This window comes from Narcine bancroftii, chromosome 8, assembly GCF_036971445.1.
Source record: "Narcine bancroftii isolate sNarBan1 chromosome 8, sNarBan1.hap1, whole genome shotgun sequence".
Lineage (NCBI taxonomy): Eukaryota > Metazoa > Chordata > Chondrichthyes > Torpediniformes > Narcinidae > Narcine > Narcine bancroftii.
Genome location: NC_091476.1, coordinates 153,772,931 through 153,786,016, shown reverse-complemented (window position 1 = coordinate 153,786,016; position 13,086 = coordinate 153,772,931). Strand labels below are relative to the sequence as shown.

Below are 13,086 nucleotides of genomic sequence, written 5' to 3'. Positions count from 1 at the left end.
TTAGAATAGAAGTTAGCACATTCAAATATATATTAAGACGTGTACTGTAAGAGTCCCTGGTAACACAGTGTCCACATAGGTTCTGGGAATTCAGGAGTCTGATGTCCTGGGTGAAAAACCTTTTGCCCAATCTGGATGTAAGAGCCCAGGTGTTATGGTACCTCCTGCCAGCTGAGTGGTGTGAGGAATCCTTCATAATGTTTATTGCCTTTAGCCTATATCATGTGTTGTAGTTGTTCTTTATGGTAGGAACAGTCCCCAATGATGTTTTCCGCTAACTCTGCAGGGTCTTGTGGTCTGAGCTTCTAAACGGTTTGGGGAATGTAATACTAGAGTAAATTGTGGTTCGAGGGTGTCAAATAAGCAGGTCCTTGTAAATATCATCTAGCACCCATGTTTAGCTGATCCAGCTCTGATGAGCACATCAGTGGTATGGAACTTTTTTTTCCAAAAAAAAGTTGATGAGATTTGGCACTCCAAATGCCTCCAGAGAGCTGCATGAATGGAAGGCATTTAATTTCAACTGCATTTATTTTTTTTAAAGACATTGTATATGGAGAGAAACGTTCAAACATTTGTTTCTGTTTCTAACGTTTAGATGAAACCAATAATATTTCCTTGTTTAAAGAATAGGGAATGAATCATGCAGCATGTTAACAGGCTAAGTCCATGCTAACCCCAGTGGGTATCCATCCCAATTAATCCCGTCATCAGGCACCTAGTCCACAGCTTTCTATGCTCCTACAATTTGACATGCTCATCGAAACACTTAAATGCTGAGAGGTGTTCTGCTTCCAACACTCTCTGAAGCAGTGTATTCAAAGTACAGTTTAAAAAAAAAACACCCTGGTATCGGGTACCTTCAGGGATTGTTAGATGTCAGCTAAGTGAATTTTCCAGTTGTTTGAAACTGACTCTTACAATGCCCAATGAATGCACATGCATTTAAAAATAAACAGTTTAAAAGACAAAAATACTACATAGTACATGAGTGGAACAAACTTCACCTGCATGAATATATAAACCTTTTAAAGCATTTTATTTTCTTTGAAAACATTTAGCCGTCGCTACATCTTCAGGGTCTTCTCCCTCTACAGAGCTGCCTGAAGGACTAACAATAACAATAACCACCCCTCCCCCAAGTTTAACGATGAAACCTCTGACTGAGGCGACTCTTACTAAGCAGCTCTTCACCCTGGGTGACACCATTGCTGTTTCACACAACTTTATTCAAACAGCTTCTATGAGCAAAGCACAACCAAGGTACTTCACTGGCTGATTATTTGCTCGCATCTTCACCAAAGCTTTGTGTTACTTCAGAGAACATTTAGTTTTACAATTTTAAACTTACATATTTTTATCTGTTATTTTATTCTTATTTTAATTTTTTTTTCCTCTTTGCCAGGGATTTTACTGTACTCCGCATTCTCTTCAAAGATCTATTTTTTCCTTGTGATACAGCATAGACCAGCAGCAATAGAAATTTGCCTAGTGTTATTTTTTAAATAATATTTTTATTATTAATTACTAATAATATAAACACCTTATTTGACTTGTCCAAATTTATCCCATAACTATAATATAAATTGTGTGTGTATGTAGGTGTGTACAGCTTAGCCACAATTCTGGAAAGTTATCCCAAAGTCAGTTTTAGAATTCCAGAGTTAATACAAAGAATCTTAAATGGAAGAAAAAGAAGTGCTTATGAATGAGATGAGAAAGACTGGGTGACAATCTGCTGAAAACTCTCAAAACCGTGTTGAATTACTTCCAGAGCTAATGTCCTTTCCCACAGACAGTTGTCACAACTCCCCTTTTCCTGGCTTGGAGGAAATGAATCGAGTGACTTTCACAATACTTCCAGAACCCAGACGAGGGTCAGTCGAAAATGGTCGCGATCCAAAATTCTCATGCTTCCAGTACCTAAATATGGGTCAGTCAATATGATATTTCCTTTGGTCATGATGGGATTTCAGTAGTTCCATTTTAAAATGACCATTCCTTTGGTCACGGTGGGGATCAAAACTTCTCCTGATAAGAAGAAACAAACAAATTTCTATATTCATGCAAGTGAAGTGTGTTCAGTGCAAGTACTGTGTAGTATTTTGAGCCACTCCTGCACAGTATTCCTTCAGATAGCTGCAAGTGAAGTGTGTTCAGTGCAAGTACTGTGTAGTATTTTGAGCCACTCCTGCACAGTATTCCTTCAGATAGCTGCAAGTGAAGTGTGTTCAGTGCAAGTACTGTGTAGTATTTTGAGCCACTCCTGCACAGTATTCCTTCAGATAGCTACAAGTGAAGTGTGTTCAGTGCAAGTACTGTGTAGTATTTTGAGCCACTCCTGCACAGTATTCCTTCAGATAGCTGCAAGTGAAGTGTGTTCAGTGCAAGTACTGTGTAGTATTTTGAGCCACTCCTGCACAGTATTCCTTCAGATAGGTGTTGCACCAAGTGCTGTTCCTTTAAAATGGCCCCTGATATCTTTGCTCATTTAAGTGTCTCTCACTTATCTCTTCACACCTGTGCCTGGATAAAAGCAACAAATGTTCCTTCGCTTCCTCCAGAGGCTAAACCTTGGGCACAGTCTTTCCCTGATTGTCACTTAGTTTTCTCCATAGCTGTGAATATTAGCCCTAAATTTGTTAACCCTAAAAGTGACAATCACTCTAAAATGAAAGGCCTTGTAATAGTTTTTATTTAATTTGGCTAGATATGCTGTTTGCAATCATTTCTCAGTATTAAGAACAACCTTCCCCCCCAAAAAAAATTAATTGCTTAAAAAAAAACAAAGCTTCAAATATTAAAACAATCTAAATTCACCCCTGTACTTCTCTGTTTGTCTCCATGATACTGACCACAAATCTCCATCATAAACATTTCCAGATCAAACAAATGTCTGAAATTTTAGAATTTCTGTTTGGCTGATGTCCTCAGCGTACCATTTCTCTTCCACCTGCCTGAAGCCCCCCACCCTAAAAAAGATTTCAGTCATATAAGCTTGCAGATTACTCTGGGCATGTCTTTGGCCATTCACAATGCCACCCATAATACTTGCAGAGTCACCTGATAAAGGTGGATGAACAGGAACAAGAAACAATAGAAAAAAAAGTTAAGGTTTCTATGAAAGGTAAAGGACAAAAGAACCGAAGAAACATGAGGTTGATTATTTTAATCCAGATTTATTGAGAGAATTGAAAGGAGAATTAAAAGATACAAATAGGTTAAATAAATATTTTGCTATTGTGACTAACATGCAAGTTTGGATGAAAGAGTTAATGTGGAGGATGAACAGGGAAGAGTGGAGAATGAGTTAATGTGGAGGATGAACAGGGAAGAGTGGGGAATGAGTTAATGTGGAGGATGAACAGGGAAGAGTGGGGAATGAGTTAATGTGGAGGATGATCAGGGAAGAGTGGGGAATGAGTTAATGTGGAGGATGAACAGAGAAGAGTGGAGAATGAAACACATTCATGGACTATGGAAAGGGAAAAAACTTTGGGGGGGGAAAAGCTGGATACAGAAAATTTTAGAAGAAATTTTATTAAGACTGTTGATCTCAAGGACTGTATTGAAGGTCAAGATCCAATTTATTTTTTTTTAAGATTGGTACCTGATGTTTTGGAAGTGGAAAAATTTGAGCAAACTATTAAAATTGAGAGGGCACACAGAGCTCTCAGAAGATCCAAAGCCACATTCTAAACTGATCTAAACTGATTAAATGCCTGAGACATCAAGACAGAGAGAAGATATTGATTGCAGCAGCAGAGGGAGCAAAAGCAAGAAGTGGTCAGCTTGATTATCAAGGATGTAGTGTTTGGTTTTATCCTGAAACGAGTGCAGCATTACTAAAGCAAAGAAGAAAATGTAATCTCGTTTAAAAAGGATACAAATTTATACTGCATCATCCAGCTACTTTGAAGATTTTCTTGCCGGACGGCGGAGGAATTTCTTTTCTCTGATAGTGACCAGGCAGAAGAATTTGTGGAATTATTGCTGAACGTTAGACTGGCGGAGTGACTAATTTAAGATAATGTCGTTTCTTTCGGTCTTATTAAAATATAATTTTTATATATGAAAGAATGATTAAAAAATATATGGTGAACATCCAGGGGAGGAGGTTTGGGGGAATCGGTGGCTAACTACTATCAAGTCATGTGTGCTTTTGCGGCATCTGCCACAACCCGTACAATGGAGCGGGGGTAGCGTAGTGCATTTTTTAAACAATGCGGAGGGGGGTGACATAGTCTGTATATTTTTTATTGTTATGTATATTATATTACTTGTATTTTAATTACATTTTTTTTTCTACTTGGATTGCTGGGGAAGGTATGCTCCAACACGGAAGATAATAATTAGAGGAGGCACACAGGGAGAGGTGAAGGGGGTATATAGGGATGAGTAATACAGTGAAATTTATGTCTTAATGTTAACAGGTTAAACAGGACAGTGAAGAGGGAGGTTTTTGGCATACATTTAAAAATGGGAGCTGATTTAGCCTTTTTGCAAGAAACTCGCTTAATTGAAAAAGAATATCAAAAATTAAAAAGAGATTGGGTGGGACATGTTATAGCTTCTTTGTTTAATTTGAAGATGAGGAAGAATCTTCTAGTTAAAATACAGAATGTAGTAACAGATCCAGCAGAGAGATATATAATAGTACATTGTCAGATATATTCAGAACTATGCACCCTCATGAATATATGTGCACCAAATGTTGATGAAAAATGTATTCAAGAACCATTTCTTAATTGAGCAGATGCTTATGAAAATATTTTAGTAGGTGGAGATTTTAATTTTTGTTTAGACCCTGCATTAGACGGATCAATTAGAGTAGTGATGAGGGCAAAAGCCACTTTGGCATTAATGAGAGAACTTAGTAGATGGATGGAGATGAATACATCCAAGGGAGAGAGACTATTCTTTTTATTCAAATAGACATAATTCTTATTAAAGAATCAATTTATTTTTAATATCAGTACATTTTCAAGGTAGGATTATTGAAACTGAATATAAAGTGAGAATTTTATCAGATAATTCACTTTTATTAATGATAGTTACAATGCCTAACAAAGAATTGGTATATAGATGGAGTTTCAACTCTATTGTTTAAAAAAAGTCCAGATTTTTGTGATTTTTATTAGAAGGAAAATTCAAATATTTTGTGATACTAACTCTAATTTGGTTAATAATATATTTATTATATGGGTTGCTCTGAAAGCATATTTAAGAGGACAAATTACAAGCGAAACTTAAAAGATTAAGAAGGATCATATAAGAGAGGTGGAACAATTGGAAAAAGAGATAATATATTTGAGGGGGAAAAACAATTTTCAAAGAAGAGTCTCTGAGGATAAGCGTAGACAATTTATTAATAGAAAAAACTTCAGTATAATACATTGCAAGCATGTAGAACAGAAAAAGCAATAATAAGAACTAAACCAGTATCATGAAAGAGCTCATAAGGTACTTGGCAGTTGAAAGTAAAACGGGTCTCAAGAACAATTAATACAATAAAAGCAGATTTGAATGTTTAAACAATTTTATTCTAAGTTGTATCAATCTGAATTGCAAAGAGATGATAGAAGATTTTTCTGTCACAAATAAGGCTTCCAACATTAAATTTAGAACCACAGGTAGAATTGAATCCTCCCTTCACTCAAACACGGAGTTCATTGCAAAGGAAGAAATCTCTGGGAGAAGATGGTTTTCACCTGAATTTTATAAAGAATTTAAAGATTTATTGATTCCTCTTTTTATGGATATATTGGATCAGCCATGAGAAACTGATACTCTCCCAGAATCTTTTTCAACAGCGATAATTACTGTGATAACAAAAAAATGGGGACCTGTTAAAACTTTCATCCTATAGACCTATTTCATTGCAATAATTTTATAATCTGAATTTAACAAAAATTTTTTAACCAAAATTAATAAATATGGCTCAAACAGGCTTTTTTAAAAAAAAAATATAGTATAATTCACTTGGCACAAAAGAGAGGGGATTTGAGTATGGCAGTGGCTCTAGACACAGAAAAAGTGTTTATTAGACTCTATTGGGACTTCTTATTTAAAGTGCTGTTAAGATTTGGATTAGGATAGACATTTTCAAATTGGATTAGAGCATTTTACAATGATCCGAAAACCAATGTTGCAACAACTGGACAAGTTTCTGCACCATTCCAGTTAAATAGATCCACTAGACAAGGATGTCCATTATCTCCAGCTCTATTTATTTTAGCTATAGAATGCTTGCAGAAGCAATTTGGCATGATCCAGGCATTAAGGGATTTATGGTTAATCAAAAGGAGTATAATATTAATTTATTTGCTGATGAAATTTTGATACATTTAACAGAACCAGCAATTTTATTAGGAAAGCTGCACTTAAAAATGGAAAAATGTGGGAAAGTTTTGGGCAATAAAATAAATTGGGACAAAAGTGAAATTATTCCTCTACAGAAGGGGATTACACTCAATGTCAAAGAGATAATTTAAATGGATGACAAATGGGATAAAATATTTAGGGATACGTATAGATAATTTAATTACTCACTTTTACTTAAAAATGTTGAAGATTTGAATAGGTGAATGGATTTGGCAATAACATTAATGGGTATAGTCAATTGTGTAAAGAGGAATATATTCCCAAGAGTTCAATGCCTTTTTCAAACATTGTCCATATCATTATCTCAGATGTTCTTTCAGGAATTAATTGAATATGTAAGTGTGGTGGCCCACCACCATGGAGATTGAGTCAGCACATGGCGTGCATGGTAGTAAACAGCAACATGACACACTGTACCACGTCTTTTAACACAGTGAAATGGCGTGGTGGAAAGCTGGAGCAGTACAAGACCAGCAGCCCTAAAATGGCACTGGCCAAGTTGCCCAGCTAGCAGATCAATAACAGGCTGGGGAAGAAGGCTATTCATATGCAAGAATATTCCCACCTGCTATTGTTATTCATGCAGCTGATGTCAGCCAATCAAACAAACGACGGGAACTCCAACTGTATAAAAGGAGCCTTTCCAGCCTCCATAATTCTCAGAGTTTAACCTCTCACATTGCGGATGTGTGTGTTTCTTTGTGACAGTCGGCTACAATTGGTGACCACGACAGTTTAGATGGCACCTAAACCCATCGACGGATAGTGAAGGAGTGATCAGTGCAGTTGGCCTCAAGCTCCCGACTTTCTGGACAGTTCGACCTGTCGTGTGGTTGGACCAGGCTGAGGCTCAGTTCCAGATTTGGGACATCACATTTGAGTCTACACAGTACTACCATGTGGTCAGCAGCCTGGACCCAGAACCTGCAGACAGAGTGGCCAACTTCATCCACAGGCCACCATCAGAAGGAACTTGCATTGCCTTCAAAGAGCTATTAACTGAGAACACAATCACAGGGCTGCAGCTTCAGGACATCCCAGTCAGCACAGGTGACACTACTCTCCTGTGCGATGTGGCCACCAGGCAGGCTGATCCTATCGTTCCAATGGCATGGAGGCGAGGAGTTTTCGACTCCATCCACGGGCTGGCACATCCATGATCTGGTTGGTGGCCAGAGAGTACACGTGGCATGGGATGCAGAAACAAGTCGGAAACAAGTATGGAATACTTAATAAAACACTTCTTTGCTATTTTCATGGGAGCATATTTAAGGGATAAATTAGGCCCAACAATGTTATTACCGATGTGGAGACTAATCCACAAACAAAATATAAAGAAATTTACTTCAGCGATGTATCATCTTCAAATGGGAACCCCTAATCAGGGGGTTCATAATTCTAGACAGAGGTGGAAATCAGATTTAAATGTTAGAATTGATGGAAAAAAAACTGGTCTGATTTTTGTCTGGATAGTATAATAAATACAATGAACATAAGGTTCAGTACAATTTTTTCACATCAATTATAGCTCATGCTGCAGAAATTAAATAGGTTGAAGACAGATTTATTAAATCAATGCTTTAGATGTGGTTAGGTATTTTTCTACATTCAACTTGGTCATATCCCAAGATAAGACCTTTTTGGATAGATTTAGGAATTTTTTAGAACCGGTTACAGAAATTAAATTTCTACAAAATCCAGAAATTTTTTTGAGGGGGGAATATTGTAGGGACAAGAATTGAAATTTTCTAAACACCAAACAGAATTTGTCAAAGTGGCATTAGCAGTGGCAAGAAAATGTATAGCAGTCACTTGAAAATCTGATTCACATTTAGGTATGGCACGATGGAATGCTGAGATGCATAGTTATGTTCCCCTTGAGAAGATTTCTTATAATTTAAGAAATAAATACAATACATTTTTGCAAATGTGGCACCTGTATTTGCAAATTTCAGGTATAAATATGTAGACATCTTCCTAATCCTAGAGACTTGTGCTAATCTTCTCCAAAGAATTAAATAGAACATATACAGGAGATCTGTTTGGAGAGTGGCACTTTCTTGGCAATCCTTTCTGCTTTTCTTTCTTTCCTTTTTTCTGTTCTTGGCTTTTTCTTCTTTTGAGGTTTCTAGGGTGGGAGGGGGTTTGAGGGAGTGGGGTGATTTAACCTTCATGAAGTGTATAATGGATTTATTTTTTCTATTTGTATCTTTTCAATTTTGTAAAGGACAAAAATTTCAAATAAAATATCCAAAATTTTTTATAATCATTTTAATAGAGTTTGATTGGACCTGCCAATGACAAAGAAAGGGCGACCAATTTGATATTGCCCCTTTCATGTTTTTGATTAAGGTGAAGAAATTTTCTCTGAATAAATTTTTATGGTTTTTAGTAATTGTTACACCTAAACAGGTAAATTGATTTCTTACAATTTTTAAAGGAAAGTTAGTATTTATCGATGCCAAATTTTTCAAAGGAAAAAGCCCACTCGTATGAAGATTTAACTTGTAATCTGAAAATTGACTGAAATGAGAAATTAAAGAAATTATAGAAGGCAATGAAGTGTGAAGATTAGAAATGTAAAGCAATACATCATCAGCATAAAACGAAACTTTGTGGGCTGTGCCCTTCCTTAAAATGTCTGTGTGGTGCACTGTGGTGCAGCAAGCAGACACAAAACATAGAAAAGACTACTACAGGCTTTAATCCACTGAAGCTCTGATGTACACCAGTAGTAGTCTCGATGGCTCTGCGTGCGACTGGCCCAGGAGAGACTAGCTCCAGTCTATATACAGGTTGGTGATTGACAGCTGGCTAGATGGAATCAGCCTCCCAGGTGGTCTTCCTGTAGGTATAGGGGTTGTCCCCTTCAGTAGGTTGGTGGGCATGCGGTCCAGTGCTTGGTTGTATCACCACAGCCAGTAATATCATTAGATTCTCAGAAAACAGGAGCTAAGAGAACTAATTCCAGCCCAAAAAGCAGTGGACTTTTAAGGGCATCCTTGTCTGGTCTCACGTTGAAGTCAAAATGATTTTTTTTAAAATTAGTTAGAACACAGGCAGAAGTGGATAAATATAATAATTTAATCTATTGAATAAAGCCAGCCCCAAAATTAAAATTTTCTGGTCTTGAATAAATTCTTCCATTCTACTCAATCAAAAGCCTTCTCCACATTCAGAGGTATCACACATTCTGAAATTTCCTTAGGAGAGTATATAATATTTAATAAATGGTGTACATTGAAATGGGAGCACTGTTTTTGAATAAATCCAGTCTGATCATCAGATGTAATATGTGATGAAATATTTTCGAGTCTACAAGTCAAAACTGTAGTTAGAATTTTAGTGTCAACATTGAGTAAAGAAATTGGCCTATATAAAGAATATGCGGCTGGATTTTTGTTCTTTTTTTTTAAGAATTAGAGAAATAGAAACCTCAAAAAGACTGGGGAAACTTGCCAAACTTAAAAGAATCAGAAAGAACAAAACATAAATAAGATGCAAGTAATGAGGGAAAAGCCTTATAAAATTCTCCAGGAAATCCATCAGGGCCTGGTGACTTCCCAGAGTGTAGTGAACATAAGGCTTCGACAATTTTTTCATGGGAAATGGGTTGATCCATTTGCTTTTGATTAGCAGCAGATAAGAAAGGAATATTTAACTTATCCTTTGGAGAACCTATCAAGCTACTTGATCATTTTTAAATTTCTCTATATTCTTGGGATGGCACATTGCAGCAAGTATTGCAGCTGCTGCACAGATTCATTGGCCACAGTTCTCTCTGTGTGAAGTTTGCATGTTGTTACTGTGACTGGGTTGGCTACCTGCAGTATATGAGTTTCCTCCCACATGTAGATGTTGGTATCTGAAATATTTTTCAGAGCTGAAGAGACTGCATATCTAAAACAAAAATTGGAAAATCTCAGCAGACCAGATAGCATCGGTGGACGGAGAACCAGTCAACATTTTGGACCAATTGAGGGTCACAGACCAATTCTCTCCTAAGCTGCTGAGTATTTTCCAGCACTTTCTGGTTTTATTGCAGGCTGGTAAATTAGTTGCCTACTGTGAATTGCCATGGTGTTGGTGTTAAGTAGAAGGATTAGTGGGTTGCAATTGATGGACATGCAAGAGAGAACAGATTATGGGGAAATAAGTCAAGGAATAGGAATGCTGTGAGAGCTGGATTGGATTGAATGACCAGTTCTGATAAGAGAAATGCTTCACTGTCAACTTTAAGATTCAAACTCTTTAACTAAAAACAAATTCCTCCGTAGTTTTGTATTACCTTTCTTGTATTTCAAGGTTTCTGGAGAAACAAGTTATATTTTTAAACATTTGTTTTTCTTAGGAAGCCAGATCTTCAAAAGAAGGTCAGCCTGCCTGGAGGTTTGGCAGTCGACTGCAACAAAGGGGAAGGTGAGACCAAGATAATGAGCACCAACAGCGAAATAGGTCCTGAAACTGACCAGCACCTATCCATTTGCATCCCTTCTCAAACTGCAGATGATTGTCAATTTACACCCATTGCAAACAGCACATCTCAGCAAAATGTCAATGGAAGTCTTGGTGTTGAAGAGTCAAGTGAGACCAATAGCTCTTTGCAGCCAAACAAAGAAGATTTGAAACATGTTTATAAAGAATTCATCAAGGATGAAAGTGTTGTGAAAGGAAGTGGCCCAGTATCAAAGGTTGTCTCTTTTTCAGACCATCCAACACTGAGTGATGGTGCAGGAAACCAGAGTGCCATTAATTCTCTCATCTGCATTGGGACAATAGAGAATGATCCTTCTCAGCTGGCTGTCAAAGATCCTCCATGCAGTGAAAGTTTTACTTTGCAGTATGTGAATCCTTCTGAGGATATTCAGCAGTTAAAGTCTTTGCATCAAAAGGGCCTTGATCAGAATGGTGATGAAATGGTTATTTCTCTAAAGAATGGTGAAAGTACATCAGGAAAAATGAAATTAGATTCTGAACAACAAAGTCTTCTCTTCAATTCCCAACCAGAACAAAATTCTGTAAATTTCCCCATTGATCTGATGAGAGGGCAGGCCACTGAAACCTCAGCGTTAAGTTCACAAAGTATACTGCTGCAAGAGCCTGTGGAGAATTCAAAGGACTTCAAGATTGAAAGCCCTTCAGTGGTCAATCTAGAGTCTCAAGCATATGCCTTCAGATTTGCAGAAAGGAATGGTGACCAAGTCTTTCATCCATCTGGAAGCTCCTTATCAGAGAATCAGCAATTATTGGGAGTCTTCACTGAAAATAAAATGAAGGAAAGGGTCTCAAACAGCATGGATGAACCTGATGGTGAATTAGAAATAGATGGATTTGTAGATGCCATTCGTAACTTGGATGTTCCCATGCTCTTGAGTCGTAATAGAAATTCAAGGAGCCAGAGATCTCATTCCTACCCTTCTCCCCTTTCCATGTTGCCTCCAATTGAAGAAGATCAAATGAATCCAAAACATTTGCCAACTTTGATCCCTGAGGAGCCACCAGACCTTGAGACCACTGATGGAAAACTTGTGTCAAGCTCACACAGCCAGTCAGTTGTGGAAATACCTCGAATAAGTTTCTCAAATACATTGACAAAAAGAGAAACTCTCAGCCCTGGGATGATGATGAAGATGCATTTTGAGGAGAAGCCCAAAATTGGAATTCCGCGTGCTTCTGCAACGAACAGCATAGTCTTCCAATCTAGCCATCTGAAGAGAACCAACGTAGAATTCACTACAAATTTAGAAGGCAATGAGGCCCTCAGTGGAAATGGCAGTTGGTCTCGAATTAACAATAGCATATTGTTTTCCAATTATAGAAAACCGATAGAATCTTTTTCAAGCAAGTCTTTGGATCTCAACCTGGGATCAACTAAAAGACAAAGCAGTGTACCACCAAAATCATCGCAAAACAGTTTGCAGAGAAGCAGGTCACAAGATGATATTGCCACAGCAACAGCTGCTGCAGATAAACTGTCAACATTTAATTTCCTGGCCAACTCTTCCAAAGGGAGTTTAGACACCAATGGGGCATTGAACCTATCAGAGAGACTATTACCTGGATACTCTCTTCTGCTGGATAATGGAAAGAATTTTTGTGCACACAGGAATTCTCTACCTTCTGAAATAAAACCAGGGAAATTGACCGCTTTTCCAGATGGTTGGGTAAGTTGAAAGATACCTTCAAACTAATCTCATCTGCTGGTCCACAAAGCTTCCTGTAAGGTTCCAATTTCTTTATCCACAGATTTTGGTGCTGACCTCCTATGTCTATGTACCAAAACTTGCTTATTTGGCAAGTTAGGGCACAGCTTAAACTAAGTCACCAATCAGGTACCAGCCTATCACTGCAACTCCATCTTTCATTCAAGGCTACATTTAATTCCAAGAAATATGATATTTGCAACAAAATATTTTGTCACTTGATCAAACCATTTATTTGTCTCTTTCATAATTCAATCCCTAAATTATAAGTGTTCAATTATTACTGAGCTATTGTCTGCAACTTGCTAATGCCATGGATTCCTGGGCAGGAATGAATGGTGAATAATATAATTTGTGTATTAATGTGGAATTTTTTTTAGGTTTATCAGTTCTCTGCCGATTAAAGTCTGCATTTCCATGGTGCTTTTCAACTGGTTACTTGATTCCAAAGGAGCTTAGGTCACAGCCCATCCGAAGGAATAGTGCATTATCTGCAGGT

General features: G+C 37.4%; 1 protein-coding gene across 1 annotated transcript in view; it reads left to right on the top strand.

The window, feature by feature from the left end:
* LOC138742133 (beta/gamma crystallin domain-containing protein 2-like) overlaps positions 1 to 13,086 on the top strand; it is a 70,533-nt gene that overhangs the window by 18,411 nt on the left and 39,036 nt on the right. The window contains exon 3 of the mRNA XM_069896316.1: positions 10,736 to 12,548. Coding sequence (XP_069752417.1) covers positions 10,736 to 12,548 — 1,813 coding nt within the window. The remainder of the gene's footprint in view (positions 1 to 10,735; positions 12,549 to 13,086) is intronic.